The sequence below is a fragment of the Pleurodeles waltl genome, chromosome 9 (assembly GCF_031143425.1).
Source record: "Pleurodeles waltl isolate 20211129_DDA chromosome 9, aPleWal1.hap1.20221129, whole genome shotgun sequence".
Lineage (NCBI taxonomy): Eukaryota > Metazoa > Chordata > Amphibia > Caudata > Salamandridae > Pleurodeles > Pleurodeles waltl.
The window spans coordinates 1,013,921,436-1,013,944,774 of NC_090448.1; the positions used below are offsets into that span (position 1 = coordinate 1,013,921,436).

General features: G+C 42.5%; 1 protein-coding gene across 2 annotated transcripts in view; it reads right to left on the bottom strand.

Annotated features, from left to right (window-relative positions):
* C9H14orf28 (chromosome 9 C14orf28 homolog) overlaps nucleotides 1-23,339 on the bottom strand; it is a 142,959-nt gene that overhangs the window by 8,676 nt on the left and 110,944 nt on the right. For both annotated transcript variants that reach the window (XM_069208627.1, XM_069208626.1), the window contains exon 5: nucleotides 7,990-8,124. In XM_069208627.1, coding sequence (XP_069064728.1) covers nucleotides 7,990-8,124 — 135 coding nt within the window. The remainder of the gene's footprint in view (nucleotides 1-7,989; nucleotides 8,125-23,339) is intronic.

Sequence of the window (23,339 nt, forward strand, 5' to 3'; positions counted from 1 at the left end):
GAGTACAATATTTAGATTCCAAGTAGGAACAGGTGGTGTTCTATGGGGAATAATAGGTTTTAATCCTTCCATGAAGGCTTTTAGAACTGGAACTCTAAAGAGAGGTATGTTAATAGTTTGCAAGTATGCAGTGAGATGGATTTTAATGGATGAGAAAGCTAGATTTGACTTCTGCAAATGAAGTAGATAGCATGCAATATCTTGTATTGATGCTGTAAGTGGATCAGTATTTTTAGATTGACAGTAGTAAACAAATCTTTTCCATTTGTTAGCATAGCATTGCCTAGTTGCAGGCTTAGATGCTCGTTTGAGAACTTCCATGCATTCTAATGGAAGTTTTGAGTATCCAAATTCTATGACTTCAGGAGCCAAATCGCTAAGTTGAGAGCACTGGGATTTGGATGACTGATTTGTCCCTTGTGTTGTGTTAACAAATCCGGTCTGTTTGGAAGTTTGGAGTGAGGTACTACTGACAGGTCTAGGAGTGTTGTGTACCAATGTTGTCGTGCCCACGTTGGAGATATGAGTATCATGGTGAGAGAGGTCTGACGTAGTTTGTTGACCAGAAAGGGAAGTAGTGGGAGAGGGGGGAAAAGCGTAAGCAAATATCCCTGACCGGTTGATCCATGGAGCATTGCCCTTGGAGAGAGGATGTGGGTGTCTGGATGCGCAGTTTTGGCATTTTGCGTTTTCGCTTGTTGCGAATACGTTTATTTCTGGTGCTCCCCACTGTTGACGTACCTGCAAGTGAATCTCCCATTTGTGTGTCTGTTGGTGCGTCCTGATTAGGGGATCCGCTAGCTGATTGTGTATTCCTGGAATGTATTCTGCTAATAGATTAATGTGATTGTGAATTGCCAATTTCCATATTGTTTGGGCTAGAAGGGACAGTTGAGCTTAATGTGTCCTACCTTGTTTCTTCAGGTAATACATGGTCGTCATATTGTCTGTTTTTATCAGAACAATCTTGTGTTTGAGAAGGGGTTGAAACGCTTTTAGGGCAAGGAACACAGCTAATAATTCTAAATGGTTTATGTGAAAATTTCGCTGTTTTGAATCCCATTCCCCTTGAATGGTATGGTTGTTGAGATGAGCTCCCCAACCTATCATTGATGCAGCTGTTGTTATTGTGGTCTGAGGCACAGGGTCTTGAAATGACCGCCCCTTCATTAAATTGCTGAGATTCCACCACTGAAGGGACTTGTGCGTTTGGCAGTCCAACAACACTAGATCTTGCAATTGGCCCTGTGCTTGTGACCATTGCTGTGTTAGGCACTGTGGTAGTGTCCTCATGTTTAGTCTTGCATGCGTTACTATTGCTTCGCCGGATGCCATCATTCCTAAAAGTTTCATGATAAATCTTAAAGTGTATTGTTGATTTGGCTGCATCTGTGGTATGAGATTTTGGAACGCTTGTATCCTTTATGTATTTGGATAGGCTAAGGCTCTTTGCGTATGTTGGCTGAAGATGGGATTTTTGGTAGTTGAGAGTGAACCCTAGTGTATGTAGGGTCTCTATTACGTATTGAGTGTGTTGTATAAAATTGCTTGATTTTATTAGCCAATCGTCTAGATATGGAAAGACATGTATGTTTTGCCTTCTTAGGTAGGCTGCCACTAATGCTAGACATTTTGTGAATACCCTTGGAGCTGTTGTTATGCCGAATGGCAAAACTTTGAACTGCTATGACGAACCTTAGGTATGCTCTGTGAGCTGGATGGATGGGTATATGGAAATACACATCTTTGGGGTCTAATGCAGTCATGTAATCTTGTTTTTGTAGCAGAGGGATGACGTACTGCAGAGTTACCATGTGAAAGTGTTCTGACAGGACGTATAGATTTAGAGATCTGAGGTCTAGGATGGGCCTGAGAGTGCCATCCTTTTTTGGGAATGAGGAAATATAGTGAATATACTCCTGTTCCTTGTTGAGAATGTGGGACAAATTCTATTGCCTGTTTTAGTAGTAGCAATTGTACTTCTTGCTGTAATAGAACATTGTGTTCTGGGGACAGCTTGCAGTAACGTGGAGGAGTGTTTGGAGGGGTAGAAACCAATTCTAGGCAATAGCCATTGCGGATAATTGACAATACCCAATGGTCTGTGGTGATATTTTGCCCCCCCCAGGAGATGTGTTGGGTTGAGGGATGGTAAATAAGTCACTGTTTAGATGGGGTAGGGGCTTGTTTTGAAGTTTGGAACTTGCCTCTGGTTCTAAAGTATTGGCCTCTATAAGACCCTCTAAGTCCCCCTCTCTGGTACTGCTGTTGCTGTTGCCCTTGTTTTGCCTGGGAGGTAGAAGCCTCAGTGGACTGTGGCTTGAATCCTCCTCTGAATTGTTTTCCGCGAATGGAGCCTCTATAGGGTGTTGTGTATAATGTTCCCTTTGCTTTGGCAGTGTCAGTCTTTTCTCAGTTTCTCTACGGCCGTGTCGAGTTCAGGGCAAACAGGGGCTTTTTATTAAAAGGCATATTGAGCACTGCCTGCTGGATTTCTGGTTTAAAACCAGAGGAACGTAGCCATGCGTGTCTCCATATAGTGATGGCAGTATTGACACTTCTAGCTGCTGTATCTGCAGCATCAAGGGCAGACCGTATTTGATTGTTGCTTATGGCTTGATCCTCTTCCACAATCTGTTGTGCCCTTTTTTGGTATTCCTTTGGGAGGTGTTGTAGGAGTTTCTGCATCTCATCCCAGTGGGCTCTATCATACCTTGCTAGCAAGGCTTGTGAGTTTGCAATTCGCCATTGGTTGGCAGCCCTTTGTTGCTACCCTCTTGCCAGCAGCATCAAATTTTCTACTCTCCTTGTCAGGGGAGAAACATCCCCTGATGACTGGCTATTAGCCCTCTTTCTAGCTGCACTTACTACCACTGAGTCTGGAGGAACTTGTTGGGTAATATAATCAGGGTCTGTAGGAGCAGGTTTATACTTTTTTTTCAATGTGTGGTGTTATCACCCTAGCTTTGACTGGCTCACTGAATATTTGATCTGCATGTTTAATCATGCGAGGTAGCATTGGGAGGCATTGATATTTTCAGTGTGTGGAGGATAGTGTGTTAAAGAGAAAATCCTCTTCTAGGGGTTCAGAGTGCATAAGCACCCCATGGTACGCTGCTGCCCTCGAAATAACCTGCGTGTATGCAGTAGTGTCCTCTGGTGGAGAAGGCTTAGACGAGTATAAGTCCGGGTCATTGTCAGGAATAGGATCTGGATCGTGGAGATCCCAAGGATCAACCATATCACCATATTGGGAATGAGTTGGTGAAGGCAAAGGTGGTGGGCTAGTGAGTGGTGGGGAAAAAGAAAGCTGTGGTGAATGAGGGGGAGACGTATGGATAGGTAATGGCTTCTCCTTCCGTTTATACATTTTCGCTGGTGGTGGAGCAGTGTCTAAATGTTCTTGAAAGGCCAATTTTCTCTTGGTCTGTAGAGGAGGTGCAGTAATTATTCTGCCAGTCTCTTTATGGATGTGAATCCTTGATTGTTCATCCCGTGATTTTGAGCTCTGTTTAAGATGGCTTGAAAGTCCTTGCTCTTCTGAATAAGAATACTTTTTCCTCTCTGAAGATGGTAGTTTTTTCGGGCCCGAAAATACAGCCGATTGTTTTGGATCTGAAGAGGAGTGAAGACGCTTGCTTGAGTTAGAACTAGAACTCTTGATGGCCTTACTCGAATCTGATACCGACGGAGGAGTGGCCTTTTTCGACGCCGAACCAGGTCAGTCGGTCGACAAGAGGCTTTTTTCGGGTCGAACCCTGGCTCTCTGGCAATGGTGTACCCAAGGCCTTTGAGGACTTTTTGTAAGTGGGCGTAGGGGCAGACGTACTCACGTGCTGACCAGCAGTGATAGGCCTATCTTCTTCGGAGTCGGGGTCTCTGATGGAAACCCCCATCTGTGCCTGTTCTTCCTCCATGGTGTCGAGATGTTCCGTACTCTTCGACGTCATTTCCAATTTTATGGCTCTCCGATCACACAGGGTCAAAACGATCCACAGGCCTTGCAATCCTCTTCTTTGTGATCGGGAGAAAGACACAGATTACATACAAAGTGCTGGTCTGTGTAGGGAAATTTCTTGTGGCATCGAGGACAAAATCGAAATGGAGTTCGATCCATCAGGCTTCGATGCGGTAGGCCAGAGTCGGGCATGTGCGCCCAGAAGGGCGAAATTTTGTTTGACGGTACTATCGGTTCTAGGCTAGGTGGAAACGCTATCTAAACAATACCGATGATTAAAGGAGTTTTCTAAAGTTTCCGATTCGAAATCTCGGGGTGAGAGGAAACACATCCGAACCCGACAGCAGAAAGAAAACAATCTAACAACGGAGTCGATGCCCATGCGCAGTATGACCGAGAGGAGGAGTCGCTGGATCCCGTGGCTTCGAAAAGACTTCTTCGAAGAAAAACAACTTGCAACACTCAGAGCCCAGCACTAGATGGCGGAATAATGCATAGCATGTCTATCTGCAGCTACACATGCCATTGAACATATATATATCTCCTGGGGGCTGTGATGGAGCACAAAAAAAAAAAAAAAAAAAAAAAAAAGCCTAAATACTAGCCTTTTCAGACTGCCCTATTTGGTAGCGCTAGACTGCTGAAACACCAGTCCAATACCGTCCCTATTTACAACACCTCAATATATGAATTGAGGCACTGCTTAATTAAATGATTCCTACTATTTCATTGGATTCGATTACTAGTGTGTCACCCCTGTGTGCACCATTCATTTGTACGTTAAGCATGTAATGCCTCCTAACATTATCGGTAGACCTGCCGCCTCATTAATTTCTTCACTGTTTTATGCACTTCTCCCTCCATTTGCTTCAACGAGGTCATCTGTAACCTAGAAACAATCATTCAACAGGTTTCTTGGAGACAATACCTTCACATATTTGATCCATTTTAGGTATTCGTTTGGCAAGGCTCCCAAAGTTAAATTACAACTTCAAGTCCAGAAGATTGTCACCCTACAGTAAAACCTACCCAAAAGGTGGACAACATTCTTTCAATGCACGCCAATATTGTTCCTGTACCTAACAAGCCTTGACTAATTAAGTAACTTCCTTCTTCTTCAGTCTGTTTTAAATTTTGGCCACAACCAGCTTGATCACTAGTCTAGTAAATGGTTGCTCTAATAAATCATTTTTTCTACTATATTAACGATTTAATTAATATCATTAACTGCCTCATCCTCAATATCCTTAAGAGAATTGTTTTGAGTAAGTGAAATTGCTCCCAATAGCAGGCCAATACTACATTTGATCTTTGCCCTTAGATTTCCTAATGTGGCAACTACAGAATAGCTCTGTGCGGGTAGGATTTTTAAGATGGGTCTAATTTCCTCCAGTTGGTGTTTTATTATTCACAACTTATCCTTTGTCCAGATCTACTTTCCTCACTGTAACAAAATGAAAGTCTCCCAAAATAGTGCACCAATGAGGATTGTACAAATTAGTTTCTGGAGGGTCAAAGACAGAGGTAAGATCAAAGGTCCTGCAATCTCCCATTCTTTAGTCTACAGAACCTCCTTCAAGGGGAAGCATGGTTTGGTTAACAGCACGCCACAGAAACCCTCATGGTTACCAAGAGTGTGCCGAAAGTGGCTGAAAAGAAAGTCAGTCAACTTGAGCTGCCAACTCACAGAATCTCCTCTATCATTTAGAGGTGATGATTTGCCAAGCTTCTCAGCTAGCTCTGTTGGATTCTTTTGAACTCTCAGCCCAACTCCCACATGGATACTGTTCTGTGCACATCCGATGGTCTGCCCTATTTGAAAGGCAGGCCCGAAATACCTTTTTTTGTACCCGTAACTATTTGGAGAAGCATGGCAAACTCTGACAGGAAAAAAAATAAAAACTGCACAAGGAAAGTTGTGCTGCTACTAAATGGACACTAGACACACAGCATCCAAAATGGCTTCAAGTCAGAGTCCTAGATGAAGCTCCGTGAAGTACTATATATTCCAGAGAAATAGGTGTCATTGTGCCAACTGACCATCACTAAAGAGATAAGAAAAATGATGCATAAATGTTAACACTAATCTAACACAGAGTCTCTGTCAAAACACTGTGGGTTTCCGGATGACATAGCAATGTCATTCTAGTCAGAGCTGAAGACAACGACTTAGGGGAAAATAAGTTGTACAATTCTGAACACAGTGCTAGATGGCAGACCACGCAGACTTGTGTAGTAGTACACATGATGCAAACCTACTCCAACTGGCAACTGGTTAAGAAATTTTACATTCTCAGTTATGTTGTAAACATCAAGAAAGGAGACAAGCAGTGTCCTCTAGGGAAAGTGTACAGTTAGGAAAAAGAACTACATACATTGAACAGGAGCCTAAGGGCGCCCGACTCACCTAAGATTTATTTTGGCATCAATGACTACACTACACGTTGGTCTTTGGATAACACATAGGCTAATTTCTATGTAGCTGCATGAAAAAAATAAAACATGGTTCTGTTACTCAACAGGAAAACTTTTACTCAATTAGAATGATAACTAATCACCCTGAAGTTAAACAAAATCTATTTAAGCAACTGTCTGCTAAGACCCAGGCGCTCCCAAGCCTTAAGAGGTACATAAGACCAATTAGGTTCAAATGTCACCAGCTTGAGGAATGACTAACAATTATCTTACAGCCCATATAAAAACACAAAATATGAAATAACTGTGCAGCTTATTTTAACATGTAAGCCAGGCAGGTAAAAAAACTGCTTTGAGTACTAAATCTTTGGCTCGGCTCTACAAGGTTTGTTTTCACGCCCACGGGTGGTACGATTGAACTTAGTTCAACGTACCAAAGCTTGAATGTTAAAGACAGGTTTTCAAAGTTTACAGCAGTCGGCCATTTTAGAATGCTATATATATATATTTTTTTAAAGTATGTGGGCATTGGCAGAAATACGAGAATGAGTGGTCTATTCCCAATTTCCTTGGAGTAGCAGTATCCTTAAACGCTGTTCACCTAATGCCTTCTTAGGTTACAGGCATAAAGTGATGGGATGTGAACAATAGGATTGTGGTCTTGACTTCGTGGAAGAGCAATCTACAAGATTATATGGTCATGCATTAGCCCAGCGGAACCCTGAAAAGTGACCCCATCCAACATTCATGTGCCTTTGCCATCAGAAAAACAGGATCACAAAAAGTTAAACCTACAGAAGGTACACACTAGACAGACAAAACAGCAGAAGTTGAAGAAAAAAAAAAGATGAATAGTATAAATAAATCTCAGGACCAATCATCCACCTAGACACTTGCACAATTAATTACCAGTTTAAAGAAGCAATTTTACTTAAGAAAAAAACCCTGTGAAAAGGGAAAAATTCAGTCCATACTGGACACCAAAGGGAAGATACAAGAAGCATACACTGTCAACTGCCTGCTCTCTTGGTGCAATTCTGATGCTTGGGGGGCATTTAACATTCTGGATTTGCTCACTTTAATGTTCTTCCAGGGAAACGATGTAATGAATTAAGTGTCTTGTGCCACAACAATTTGGGGTTTTTACAATAGACTCAACACTTATTTCAATGATTTGACAAATAGTTCATCTAGTGTGTTTCTTACAGTGATCAACTTAATCATACTTGGATACCTTCATTTTATAGTCTGTAATTTGCTAATACATTTAGCAGGAGCCGTATGAAAATTAGTTGCTGAAGGAAGCTCACAGTCCCTTCTCACTACCACTTCAATGCACGACATTTCTGTATTGTGTAGTAAAACTGGAGGGCTCGACTTCCAAACATCCACACCCCTAACCCACTGGCTTGAGTCCAATCTTGGCTTAACTGCAGCTGGAGATGAAAACAGGACTGGGTTCGGTCTGGGGGTGCAGGGGTGCTGTCTGGTGTCCAGATATAGCAATGACAGGATGGGTGGATCACAAAACTCTACTAGCATAGACAGAAAATACAGAGAAGGTAAAATAGTAAGTAGAATGAATGCAAAAGAAAGAACAAACAATAAAAACTTACTTGTGATCAGATAACCCTAAGTAATAAGGTACGTATGCAAGTTCTTCTGACTTCCACTGCTGCATATTTAAAATAACAAAGGGAGGTGGGCCATGACAGAAAACTCGCTGAGAGAATTCTCTCCATCCATCACACCTATTAAAAACATTAAAAAGAAAAAGGAAAGCAATTTACTATTTTCAGGAAGAACACAGCCTACATTAGAAACCCGGACAGCGGGTTTGTTTTCTTTTAGTCCAACTTAGATGAAAACGTTACTTATCGTTACCTATTGGCAATACTATCAATTCATACACTGTCATAAAATGTTAGACATGACCTTATTAAGACTTACATGTAGCAGGCGTTAGTAGCCTAGTCATTTCTTTGTTTGCTGGATAGGCTTGGAACCCCACTAACCCTACAGGGCACCATACCTCAAAAAACTGAATAAATAAAAATAATTTCAGCCACTAAGATGAGCCTCAATGATGGCATGTAGTTATGAAAGATACCAGAGCAGGAAAATCATAGTTACAGATAACTTTATTTTATTCCAGCACTGGACCTTACGTACATCACATGCACGGTGTTACCACTAAGTACAAAAAAACATAACTAAATATATTTTATTTTTTATTAAAAAAGGGTAAAAGGAGGTTAGATAAACATGAAAGATCATGGGTAATATGTAACTAGCATCTGCTAATTGATGCCCTCCCCATAGGGGTAGGTTACTGCTTCATTTATTGCCCCCACTCCATTTGCCCACAAACCCACCATTCTCCCAGTGCCCATATCCTGCATGATCTCCAAAACCATGACCAAGCCAGAGCTCTGACTCCAAACACTCATGCCGAAGCACTGTTAATCCTGATCTCTCTTATTGTAGCTGGTGCCAAGGAAAGTGGCATTATTAGAGCTATTCTCCAATTCTCGATGAGTCATTAGTTCTCAGGTTTTGCCTTCTAACTATTCTTCCTTTCTTACCCTGACATATGTATCCCTAGCGCAATAATTACAACTTTCTAATTTAAACCTTTCAAATACACAGGAGAGGTGGCCTGAAGAGTGTTAAGACTTTTCAGGAGAATTGACATCTTGAGTGCTGTGATGCACCCTACTGTTGTATAGCTATTTTAGCCAGATTTTAGACACATTATTTTAGCTAACTAGGCCTGCCGCTGTGCACTTTAACACAGTTACATTTTATTCAGCATCACTTTATTTTTCTAGCAATAGCTACATTTACGGTGCGGTTTTATTTTCTCTATCTCATTGTCCTTTCGCCTAGGAAACCATTATGTTCTTAGTAAGACATTTATTTCATTCTGTGCTTTCTACAAGGCTACAGTCAGACAGGGTTGCCAACAAACGTGGTGTGCTGTGTCTCCAACATTCACAGAAAAACACACTCATACGTGGGGACCATTATTTAGAATGTCAGCTGTTTTATTATAAAAACACCCATTTGTCCCAAACACTTTAGATGGAGATTCCAGCCAAATGACGACCATGACTGTATGCTGATTGCTTCGCTACAGCTACTTGCTTAGAGGGCCGAACCCCTGATCCACATGGGGACGGTGGATGTCTAGACTACAGGCTTCTTTCTCTAGCTATGGCGGATGATGTTCTCCCAGGGGGAAACCTGAAGGGCGGATAAGGCTTATTATGCTGTGCTCAAACATAGCGTAAGAAGGAGAGCTATAGATCACTCCAATTTGACAGTATGGTAGGACTTTTTGTGTTTCAATCTTTTAGTCACATGCTTGCTTTTTTTGTGTTTTATCATCCTACTTATTGCAACACATGCTATTTTATCCAAGATGCAGTTACTTTAATAAAATCTTATTGAACTATATTCAGCCTCTGTTGTCTTTGCCTATGTGAGACTTTTGTAACTGAGAGAAAGGGATGAGATCTGATTGACCACGATTCCACTGAGGAGTCTTTCTTCTCATGCGCCCGGTTGCCACAATCATCTTAGCCAGAGATGAGGCGCTGCTAGTTAGCCGGAGAACCAGGATTAGAATGACAGGTGTCCTATGGTGTGGAATCGTACTCAGTACCCACAATCCATGTGATTCTACCACTCAAATCCAGTAGCCTCATTAGCATAATGAGAACCTAAGAAACACTACACAGGAAAGCATTGTGTGTTTCCGACTGCCCAAGTCAGTTTTAAATGATGTTATGTACAGGGTAGGGAGGGTCAGAGTATTAGTAGGGTTTCCTGTTATAACCATTAAAACCTCACCAAAGTTAAAAGGTGTTTCTCAGTAGCACTACTGCTTTAGTGTCCTACAGTGTAGGATCAGTAAAAGTGCAGTCTCTAAATCAAAGTACTTTTCTGTGATGGACGCTCTCATTACAATTCTTTTGGGCCATGGTAAGTAAATCAATATAGCCTTTTGACCACCCACAAGGCCCCAGGACTTACTTCCGCTCCTCACTTTGGGAGCATGGCACACCTCATATGGATTCAGCTCACTTGATCACTGCACATTGCTGTTTAGTGGGCAGCAGACTGACAGCTGAATTCGGGGCAGCGTCTCATTCCAGGGGAAGAGGCACCACCATGAGGTCATATTCTTTCACTAACGGTGGGATGATTTGCCTTCTGAAAGCTCTGGTATCAAGTTGGTGACAGCAAAAATCCCTAAGCAAACGACAATGCTAAAACAAATCTCCTCACATAGGGTGCAGTAATTCCATTTTACAAATGTGAGTTTTTTTTTTTTTAAACTCAGTCTCCAAAACACCTACAATGACCAAGCAAACATAGCTGTACATTTGGAAGGTCTTAGAAGAGTTATTCCACCTACAGCTCCACCAACTCCTGCATGGAATCTTAACATTGTGCTCACAAGGCTTATGGGTCCACCATTTGAACCCATGGCTTTCTTGCACTCTTCAATTTCTCTCATGGAAGGTTGCTTTCCTGGTAGCAATTACTTCCTTAAGAAGAGTAAGTGAAATTCAAGCATTCACTTTATAAGAACCCTTCTTCCAAGTACACAAACACAAAATTGTACTTAGGACAAATCCAATTTTTTTTACCCAAAGCGGTTTCACTATTTCACATTAATCAGTCAGTGAAATTGCCAGTCTTCTTTGCACAGCCAGATTCAGTTGCTGAAAGAGCTCGCCACACTCTGGATTATATAGACAGAACGAAAGACTTTAGAAAAACAACTTTGTGGTTTTTCAACAGCCTCATAAAGGTAATCCTATTTCCAAACAAGGATTGGCCAGATGGATAGTAAAGTGTATTCAAACTTGCTAACTTAAAGCTAAAAGGCAATTATAAGTAACTCCTATAGCACTTTCCACTAGAAAGAAAGGTGCTTCAAAGGCATTCTTAGGAAATATTCCAATGGCAGAAATATGGAAAGCAGCCATTTGGTTCACTACTGTGTAGATGTGTTATCTCCACAACAAGCGAATGTTGGTCAAGCAGTGCTTAAAACACTATTTCAAACTACTTCAACTCCTACAGGCTAGCCACAGCTTAATTGGGAGAGGAACGGCTTTTCAGTCTATGCACAGCATGTGTATCTGCAGCTACACATGCCATCAAACAGAAAATGTCACTTACTCAGTGTACATCTGTTTGTGGCATGTACTGCTGCAGATTCACGTGCACCCTCCCTCCTCCCCGGAAACCTGTAGCCGGTGTAGTACTTTATTATGTAAATATGTATATACATTGCATGGACATTTTCTTTACTTTCTATATATATTTGTACATTGGTGCCATCCTATGTCCTCTGTTTATTTTAACAAAGATGTCTTCTGGACGATCCATCAGGGTTTGCATAAATCATGGACATATATTTTTTGACAGATGTCATTTACTCATTCTTTTGGCATCCCAGATCATTATTTTGGTCCTTCTGGTCCCGTTTTCTAGGTCTTCCTGCTTCTCTGGAAGTAATATTATGCTGTTCTTCCAGGTATAAGATTCTCACTGTTAGTTGATCTTGGTCCATCTTTCTCTCATCACTGCTTTCCTCTAGCTCTGATACTCTCCCAATTCAGTGACATTCCACTTTATTCCCTTTAGGCTTTAATTTCAACTCACACAGAGTGCCAAGCAAAGACTTAATTAAAGCTGTTGCTTCGATAATTGTCCTCATAGGTGACATTTTAGACTTTGAAGTCAAATTTCTGACTGTTCCGCCTGGTGTGTTTTGTCTTATTTGAAGCTGTGGTGGTTTTTAACTCACTCTGTAATTTATCTTTAATCACTCTTGAATTTGTCCTGTAGACCCGACTTGGAGTTGTCCAGACTGTCTAGACCTGGGCAGCTTGTGTTTATTCTAAGTGTCTGTGCCACTTTCCAGTTGCAATGGATTCCTTTTTTGATACCTATTTTTTTAAAACCATTAAAGCAATTAGTTTCATATCCACTACAGTAGTAGCAAGCATATTTCAATGAATCACATTTCTACTATTGCTGCTTCACCAAACTTCCACAAGTCCATAGTAGTCTCACCATTTCCCCAGGTCTTAGTGTGTTTTCTGTGGGCAGCCTCATGACTGGAAAGGTGGCTGTTTCATTTTTGTACACCAATCCATTCATCCATCCATCAGTCCCACTGCTAGAGTAGGAGGCCGAAGGGACCTCCATTTGCAAGTAATATCCCTCCTAGCCCCACCTGTGACTTACCCCATCATAATTCTTCCACATCTAGGGCCGCCCAAGTCTTCTAATATGCCCAACAGGTCCACTTGCAGAGTGAATTCTAATTAGCGATTCAGGACCTGTGATAGTGATCTCTCCTCCACACGCCAGAAGCCCGTTAGCTTAGGGGCAAGACCACACCATACGAGGGGGTAGGGGAGGAGATTCTGTGTGGGCGCATTAAAAACAGTGCAGCTGTGGTAATGTCCCTGCATGCCGTAAGCGTTTGGGTGTGAGATATGGAGGTAAAGGGAGTAGGATCAATCTATTCTTGGAGGAAATACAATGTCACGAGGGTCAGACGAGCATTTTGCCAATCCTGAGGACCCACCGAATTCTTGTTTTAGCACTAAAAGTCATCAGGCACATTAATCACCAAAGTAAGATACAGGGTGGATATTGCCCCTTTGCCAATGCTGCCCAATAGAAATTTGGCCTCCAACGGGCTGAACTCACATCAAAGGGAAGCCCACCTGCGCCTGTCCACCTCCGTTCCGCAGCCAGTGCCAGCCCTCGCCAGTCTCATACCAGGCATTAGCTCACGAATAGACCCCCTATAGAGAACTTATACGCAAGATGCCCTTTTGTGATTGTGAGAATGCATGGACGTCAATTCACCAAAATACCAGGGTTAGTGGTATGACATCACATGTTCTTTGACCCCCACTTTCACTCACACACACACACACTTAAACATAAACTTGCACTTGCATACTCTCTCACATAAACCCAATCTCTGCCGTAAGCACGCAATCAACATACATAAAAAAACATTTTTACTTACCTCAGCTGCCATTGAAGGCCATATTCCAGCTAACTGAACTCCATCTTCCATACACTTATATAGAATAATATATTATTCACTGTTAGTGTAAAAAAATAAATTGACAGAAAACAAAGCTATTTGTCACCTCAGAGGCCATGGGTCGCAAATGCAGTACCAGAGTTAAGCAAAGGGCAAGCCAGGTGTTGCAGCTGCGACCTCTGGGGAGCCCTAAATAACATCCATATGATATAGACAATTTGGAGCATATTGGGGGCCCTTTCTCCTGCGTTTGATGTAAAGGTACCTTCAACTGGAAAACGAGGCACCACTTAGTATAATTTCAAACTCAAAGTCACCTGTCACAATATCTGTTTCTGGTGGGCTCATAAATGCATGTTTTCTCCCCAAACACTCCCAAGAGGTTCAAGACCTTATTAGCGATCACCATCTTGAGTTTATGCTCAGTACTGAGTCCTGGCTTAAAATCTGGTCAAATCCACTTATTGTTGCTGTTGCACTCCCCCAGGCTACTCTATTTGCGCACATGACAGACCTGAGGGTGGGGTGGGGTGGGGGGCTGGTGGGAATGGGGGTACGGGCCATCTTTATTTCTTGGGACACCTTTCAGTTTGGTTCCCTTTAAGTAAATAATCGCAGTGGAGCTGAAAGTTTGGGTTTCTGGCACAAACTGAGCCACACCCTCTCTTTTGTGGGAATTTTGGTTTACCACCAGCTGGGTTCATGCTCAGGTTTCCTGCAATCCCCTTTCACCCTACCTATTACAATGCTTGAACTTTACTCTTCTGGGTGATTTTCAATGTCATTTCAAAAACTTGGACACAAGAGTCTGCATGATATTTAAAGGTGTTAGGTCTATCCCAAGCAGTGGTGGGCCCCACTCACTCAGGAGGCCATATACCTGACCTGATTTAGATCACTTTCCCCTCCTTATCTGTCAGAGTGCCTTAAGATCAGGAGTGGTTGGACCATTGGTTCATGCCTATTAATTTTAGTGGCATACGCTGGTCTCCCAGACAGTCGACAATCAGATGCTGCGTCTTTGAACACCCACAAATGGAGAAGTATGACTTGTGCTAATCCGATGAATTTAGTCGTAGAATTACAGAAGAGTTGTTGATTAACTTACAATCATTTAACTAGTGGCTAAGGGGCAAGTAGAGGATTTAGTTCCTTTAGTCGGCCCCAGTAGGAGACGTGCCGTCCCTTCAGCACCTTGGTTCATGCCCACGCTTTTTTTTTTTTTGCACATTTACCTGGAAGCAAATAGAACGAAAATTGTGTTTGGACTAGAAGGACGATCTGGTTAAATTAAGATCGCCCTGAAAACCTGTCACAAATCGATAAGGGAGGCTAAAAAGATGTTCTACACTTCCTGGTTGTGATTGCTAATTTTGATGCTAAAAGGATCTTCCAAATTTCAAAGGCCTTTTGTCAGCCTAAAGGCTTGCAGAGAGATATTCTACACTTTTAATCCCTGTGACAAACGGTCCATCTTTTTTAAGAGAAAAATCTAAAAGAAATCCAGTAGGACTTTGTATAAAGCAAGCCTGAGATTAATCATCCTCTAGAGCAGTGGTCTTCAAACTTGCTAATGCTGGGCCCCCCCAGTGGGAAAAAATAAATCATCGGGCCCCCCTCAAAATTTTTAAAAACCTTTCTATTAAGCTGACAATGCTTAAATAAGTCTAGACTTCTTTAAACATTGAAGTTAAGTTCTGTTACCTTTTTACAAGTGCAATAAACATGTTTCTTCTTTAATCAAAGCACTATTATCTGCAAAATCTTTCTTTTGGCCAGAGCCTGGCGCCCCCCCTGGGATCACTTGAGGCCCCCCTAGGGGGGCCCGTCCCCCAGTTTGAAGACCCCTGCTCTAGAGGCTACTCAGGCAGTGTAATTTACTAATTTGTCTCTAACGGACTTTCAACCCGTCTCCCTGTTACAATCAGAACAGGCTATCCTCACTTGTAAATCTGGTTCTCTGCAAGACCCCTGCTATCCTGCACCAGGCAACTGAAGTTGTCAATCCGGTCATAATCATATACTGATTACTTCACTGTCTTCTGCAGTAGTCCCTGAGCTCTGAAAAGTGGCAGTAGTCAAACCAGTTATAAATATATATATATATTTTTTTAAGTTGGCCGACTATTCAATCTTGGCAAGTTTCCAGCCCATATTGCTTCTTCCTGTACTTACCGAAATTTTGGAAAAATTGGTAAATGACTAACTGGTGACTTTTTTTTTTTTTAGAAAGATGGAAGGCTCTTCACCCTTTTCAATGTGGCTGTAGATCTTGACACTCCATTGAATCAGCCTTGTTGGAGGTTTCCTATAGTATAAAGATGACCATGGATGCTGAACACAATGCTGTTATGATTATTTTAGATGCTCCAGCAGCAATCAATACCATCTCTCGTTCAATACTCCTTCAGCGTCTCTTGGATACTGGGATTGTTGGCAATGCCTGGTCCAAACCCTTTCTAGCAGACAGAAGACAAATGGTACGCGCGCGGCAGAGGAAGGAGGCAGGTGACAGGCCCCCACCACCGATTGGCTGCTGAACTCACGGGGCGGGAGCAGCCCCTTTAAATCCTATCGCGCGCCCGCTTCCGCAGGACACGCCCGGGCAAAGCCCGGGCCAAGGGCGGTCCCGTCCTTTGCCCGTCAGTGCCCGGAAGAGGCTGGGCTGGGCCACACCCCTTGGTTTTTCAATTTTTCCTGTGTTTTTCTAGGGGTGCAGTGAGAGCCTTCCCTCTTTCCTTTACTCCCTTTTCTAAGTATGGGGAAGCGAAAGGCGCGTACCAGTCCTGATCCTGCTGTAGTTAAATCTAAATCCTTAAAACTTAATAGAGTACCGCAAGTCCCCTCAAATTGTGTCTCCAGAGAAATCGAAGATTTAATTGAGGAAGTGGAATCTATTCTTAAAGAAAAGGAGGGTAATGCCTGTAAGAGACTGAAACCTGGGACTCTACTTCCGTTTTTAACAACAGGCCCTAACATTTCTACCACTGCCCAGCCGTTGAAAACTTCTGCGCAAGTTCCTGCCTCATCTAGGCAGCTGTGTTTGCTCAAACCTCCTTCTCCACCTGGTCTAGCAGATAATTTGGATACTACTCTTCTTGATCCTATTCTTAGTGGCATTTCTTGTGCTAATCGGTTTTCCATTTTGGACCGCTCTGACTTGGTGGGTGATAAACAACCTTTGATTCCTCCACCTCTCCACTTCTTGTGATCCTTAAGGCGAAGATGTGTTAACAATAGTCTCTAGTTTAAAACGAGAAGTTGGGGAGTTGAAGGGTCTATTGTTTGAGGTTCTCAAACTACTCAAAAAAACTGACTTATCTCCTCAGTGCATTTTGATTCCAGCGCCAGCACAATCTTCCTGCCCTTTGGATCCGGTTGTATTGCCAGTTAATTCTTCATCGCTTGGGGATCTCAACAAGGGCCCTTCCAACAAGCCACCTCATGGGAAATATTTGGCCACTTCGACAGTACATTCAACATCTTCTTTCTCTAACTCTGACCAAATTGTGGCTCATTCCACTCATGTGTCTAATTCAAACTGGATCTATTTGTGCAATGTCCCTCTTCTCACATCTCACACCAGAGAAGATACTTCCTCTCTTATCAACAAGGTTTCATATTGGATCCGCCACACCAGGGGCTGTGCCTCTATTATTCATTCTGATATTGTCTTTGCTTCTCGTGTACATAGCTGTCCTGGTGGACGTGACACCATCAAAATTAACCTTGTTAATTCTGAGCTAGTTAGGGGGCTTTTGCAGATGGAAGACCGTAATATGTTAAGAACTGATTTGGACATATATTTTAGAGAAAGTTTGTCGGTTACTGGCCATAAGATCTTGCTCGCTTATCCTCTTAGGTCCAAGAAAAATCCTTGTAACGTTCCATTTTCCGCTGCTATGTCTGGTTCGCTGTCTTTCCCTGTCGATGGGGCCGCCTTGGTCCACAATCCCAAAGGTGCTGATACTCGAGACCCAGTTTTGTTAGGGGACACATCCGATGTGGATTGACTATGTCCTCTTAATTCCTGTAAATCCAGTGTTCCACACGAGTTACCTCAAAGATCTTTAATCAGCCCAGGTGGTCCTATTTTAAGTGCTTCATTTTGTATTCCTACAATAATTTCTGATCCAGTTCCGGACATTGATTCTGGCACGCTTTCTTGTAGCACTCCATCTTCTTCAGGGAATTTATTGTCCTGGAACGAGTCAGGTATCAAGAGCAAATTGTTTGATTCTGAGTGGGGGGCTTATGTTGAATCTTATTCCATCTGCATGTTTCAGGAAACTTGGGCAACGGATGGTGTGTACAGGCAAGGTTATTGTTCGTTCACAAAAAAGGCAATCCAATCCCCTAGGGGAAGGGCGGTTGGGGGCCTATGTACTTGGGTCAAGCTGTCTGAGATGGGTAAGGTAAAGGAAATTGCTGTTGACTCTTGTGACATTTTAGCCATAGCAATACAGCCAAGATCTGGTACCCCTGTGTTATGCATTAATATTTATAACCGACCAGGCCCTTCTAACCAACAGTCTGATACTATCCATCTTCTGCATAATTTCTTATCTGAATTTCATTCTAAATATCGTGTCATCATCGCAGGCGATCTCAATGTCCAAATTGAACTTGGCTCAGCCTTTGTTGAGTCCACTCAGGCTGAAGATGAAGTGTGGAATGTTCCCCCGCTTTCATCTCAATCTATGTCACTTATTCCCTCCCCTAGGGCGTCTCAGATAATAGACCTTGCACTTACATACGGCCTTCGTTTTGGAAATGGCCGATTTCCAAACGATAATCCTGCTAGGCCCACCTTTTTCAGAGGACACTATAGCAGTTTTTTGGATTATGTTATTTTAGATTTACGAATTTGGCACTTCATAACTAATGTAGAGGTGGGTCTTCCCCGTACTAGTGACCATGCCCCTTTGCAAATTGCATATAAGATAGCCTTAGTTTCAGTGTTTGATCTGCCCATTGTTTTGGTTGATTCCAACCATCTGTTGGAACTGTCCACTAATAGGCGTGCTATAAAGTGGCCCTCGTTTCTGGAATCTAATCTGCTGAATAATAAGCTTGGCGCTATGATGTCCTGCCATCAGCTTTTTGAGGATTCCATTGTATTATCTCCTTCAGAAATTATGTCCTCCCACGCGGCTCTTTTTGTGGAACTCAAGGAGCTTTTTACTAAGCCTTTTAAAACTCATTTAAAACCTTCTGCACCTAAATGTAAATGGTTTGACAAAGGGTGCCGGGTGGCCAAGCATCTTATCTGAAGCCTTAAAGTCAAAGAACCGGGATGCCATTACACATGCGAGAAGGAACTATGTGTCTACTCTCAAGTTATCAAAACTTAAATATGAGTAACATTTATGGGAGTGCCTGGCGGAGGCTGCTAGTACTCGTGATGCCAGGCTCTTTTGGACTTTGGTTTCGGGTAGTGATTCTGCCCTGTCATCTACTCCTGAATGTCATATTGATTCAGGAACTTGGTTCTCCTATTTTGGGGAACTGTATGGCTCTCAGTCGGATTCTGATGATACTTTCATAGATTTTGCACTGTGCCAGCCTGAAATGCCGCCCTTTACCTTAAAAGAAACAGAAATGGCAATTTGTGCTCAAAGATCTGGTAGGGCCCCTGGCCAAGATGGTATTCCTTCGGATCTGTACAAATCAGATCTATCTGTATGGACCCGGTACATCAATAGGGTATCAAACACTGCTATGGCAACTCAATCTTATCCGGTCTCGTGGAAGATGGCAATTATTGTCCCTGTTCACAAAAAAGGAGACAAGAGTTCCCCCGGGAATTATAGACCTATTAGCTTATTAGATAACTTGCAGAAAATCTTTTCGTACCAGTTGCTAACCAGATTAAAACACTGAATAACGAAAAACCAGGTCCTAAGTCATCTCCAGGCGGGATTCAGGGACAAGGTCAGTACCATCGATCAGATCTTCCGATTTACTACCATCCAGTGGAAGATCGTAGACACAGACAAAGGCCACTTATTTGTGGCCTTTGTCGATTTGAAATCTGCGTTTGACCTTGTCCCGCGTGCCAAGCTCTGGGAGGTCCTCAGCACTACTGGTGTTCCGGGTTCTATGATTAATATTATCAAGGATCTTTACTCTGACAACTGTGCTAAAGTCCGTTGGGGTGTTACTGGCGACCTGACTCCAGCTTTTTCAACATCACGTGGTGTGAGGCAAGGGTGCGTTTTGGCGCCCACCTTGTTTCTTTTGTTTATTAATGCTTGTTTGCCGTACCTTTTAGATTGCCAAAGTGATGCCCCTAGCCTGGGCGGGCAGAAGCTCCCTTGCCTTCTGTTTGCAGATGATACTTTACTACTATCACGTACTGCCATGGGCCTTTCTAGACTGCTCTCCAGATTTCTGGAGTTTTGTATTAACCATGGGGTATCAATTAATTCAGCAAAAACGAAATACATGGTCTTTGGGGACATTAGGCATAAAATGAAGAGGCCTGTACATTTAGAAGGTGTTCCCTTGGAGAGGGTGGGCACCTTTGATTATTTAGGCATAAAAGTGGAAGATTCACATCTTTGGCAAGCTCAACGCCAAAAATCTTTATTATGCCTGAAGCAGAGGGCGGGTGGTATCATTAGATTTGCCTCCAGATCCCCCAAATTTGCAATATCCCCTGCCCTCGAAATATATAAATCCCAAGCTAGGGGGGGCGCCTTATATGGCGCCGAACTCTGGGGCCATTGCAATTTGGTGAATTTGGCAAGGGCAGAAAATCAGTTTTTAAAAATGTTGCTAAAGGTCCCATCGAGCACTCCATCTTTGCCCATTCGACGGGACCTAAACCTCTTCTCAATCTCGCAGATTGCTGCTTTAAGGCCCCTGTTGTTTTGGATGCGGTTATGGACAACAGATGCCCTAATCCCTATTCGTTGTGGGCTTCTTAATTTGGTGGGCCGTGCTTCTATTATCAAAATTAAATGGTGTGTCTTTGTCGAACAATCTTTTACCCAACTCGGTCTAGGGTCCTATTGGCAGGATCCTATTTCTATTCCTAAAAATGCTGCACAGCTGTTAAAGGATGCCTTTTGGCATAATGTTCAGGTTGGCCAATTTGCAAGTTCTATCCCATTGTCTATGTCTGACAATTTCTTATCTGCCAAATGTCATTATGAATTTGAGCCTTTTATGGACGCAGCGTTATCTCCATTTGCTCGTGCCCTTTTTATTAGGTTCAGAATTGGGTCCCTTCCTTTGTGCTGCTTAACGTACAAATGGCCCAGCTCAATTAACAAATCTAAATTATGCCCGATGGGTTGTAAAAGTGAAGAGACTGTTTCACACGTTTTTTTCCACTGTCATGTGTACCATAAACAAAGAGCATTTTGTCTCATCCCGCTTTGCAAACAAATAGGTGTTAGATCTAGTTTCCATGCTGAGAGAATTTTAAAATGCGACCCGTCCGTTCAGATAGTTTTACCAGTGGCAAAATTTCTCGAGTCAATTTGGCGGTTGAGATTAGCAATTTTAAGGAAAAAGACTGGGTAGTTAATTCTTAGTTTTATCTATGTATATTTATTGAATTTTTGATGCAGGATTGTAGTTCCTGTCTCATAGGATATAGATATTGGTTTATTATATTATTGATTATTTATTGACCTAGGGGACCGGTCCCTTGCCTTATGTTGTGAGATTTTAAAAATGTGATTCATACGTCTAGATAGTTTTATCAGTGGCAATTTTTTTTTTTTAATTATTCTGACGGTTAAGATTTGTAATTTTAAGGAGTAAGATTGGGGATTCAATTTTTAGATTTATTTATGTATATTTATCAAGTTGGATGCGTGATTTTAGTCTTTACTCTTTAGGATACAGATATTGGTTCATTATATTATCAACTATTTATTGATTTATGGAACCAGTTTTTTGCTGAGTGGACCCTTTTTTATACTAAGAGGTGTTTACCTGGTTGTTATTTTGTTTGATTTTTAAACTTTTTAAATCTCCTACTGTGTTTTTATTTTTAGTACCTTCTTGTTCTTAAAAAAGTCCTTTTTCTCTTTGATGTGTATTATACTTTTATGGTATGTTTTCTTACTTACCGAAATAAAGTTAGATGATGATGACAAATGGTATGTATTGGGCAGTTCTCATCTGAGGCAGAAGCCTTACCTTTTGTGGTGGCCCACAGGGCTCCTCACACTGCCCTGTGTTATTTAACATGTACAGTGCCTCCCCATCCCCACTCTCCTTATATCAGTGATCAGATCATTTGATATTTCGGCTACCTCTTATGCTGATTATACCCAAATGATATTATCGGTGGACAAAAATTCCTTTGGGTCAGACAACTTTAAAAACGATTTTGCCGACATAGGGCCTCATTCCGACTTCAGCGGTCTTCATAGAAGACCGCCGAAGCCGCTGTGCTAGCCTACCACCAGTGTTGGCGGTAAGCTGGCTGCCCTATTTGGAGCTTTCCGCTGGGCCAGCGGGTGAAAACAGTGTTTCTGCCCGCTGGCCCGGCGGAAAACTCACAACATTGACGCTGGCTCGTAATCAAGCCAGCGGCAATGTTGTTGTGCATCGGGTGCGACAGCACCCGTCGTGCTTTTAATTGCCAGTAATTCGGGCAGTGAGAAGCGCAACAGGCTGTCCATGGGGGCCCCTGCAGAGCCCATGCCTAAGTGCTTGCAGCGCTGCTCTGGTGGATTGCGACCGCCAAGACCACCAGGCTGTCGACAGGTGGCAACCTGGCAGGGCTGGCGGCTGCTTTCGCGGAAGTCCGACTGCGACTCTAGCGGTCTTGTGACCGACAGGGTCCAAATGAGGGCCAGAATTCGCAGGATGTAAAAAAAACATTTGAAATGCAAAACAGACAAGAATTAAATACTTCTATTTGTGAAACATAACCTGTTTTCCCCTAAAATCTGGTGGCCTGACTCCCTGCCGGCCCTCACTAATTTTAGGAGTTATATTTGATAATGTTTTGTCTTTTTGACTACAAGTACTGTCAATGGTCGAAGCTTTTCTCTGATCAAATCTTGAAATAAAAAAAATAAAAAAATCCTTGACTTTCTCCCCTCAGCAGCTAGGAAAACGGTGGTCTTTGCGATTATAACCTCAAGGCTGGACCACTGTAACAGTCTATACTTAGAGAAGTTTCCAAACAGCTTCTCCACAGGTTTACAGGTTGACCAGAACTCAGTAGCTAGACTAGTGCTGAGACTTCCCAGGAACAGTTCAGCTTTTAAAGTGCTTAGAGAATTGCACTGGCTGCCAAGCCAAAAGAGAGTTATTTTAAAGACACAGGTTTTTAGGTCTTTTCAAGGTATGGGTCTAAAACACCCATCTAATCGGTTTACGCAAAATAGGACTATAAGAACTCTCAGATTATCAAACTCCAATCTATTGACTTCCCCCACTTTCAGACTAAAATCAACTGGAGGAAGGCCCTTTGCCGTTTTAGATTGTAAGGCCTGGAACCAACTTCAGGTCCTTTTCGACTTACAATTAATAAGTCAGTTTTAGGAAATATGGCTGTTTTCTGCTCCAGATTACCCGCCTCTTCAGTTCATACTCTTGCATCGGTCTATGTAAACTGGATGTGTGTGTGAGCTTAGGGCAGGATGCTTGGTTTGAGTGGTTGTGCGCTTAACAAGCCCTGGTTTCATTCATTTCATGATGGCAATATCCTGCTGCAGTTTCTCAAGGACAGTGACTGTGCTAGGGCTTGTGCATTAGGCTGTAGTTTTTGTGAGTGTTTCTTCAAGTTCTACCCCCTTCCAGTGCTAAGATGCACTTGGCAATGTTGTCTGCTTCGACTGTTGGGACGTTGTGCTCTTGGTACTCCCTGGCTTTAAATCTCCACAGTTATACAAGAGATTTTTG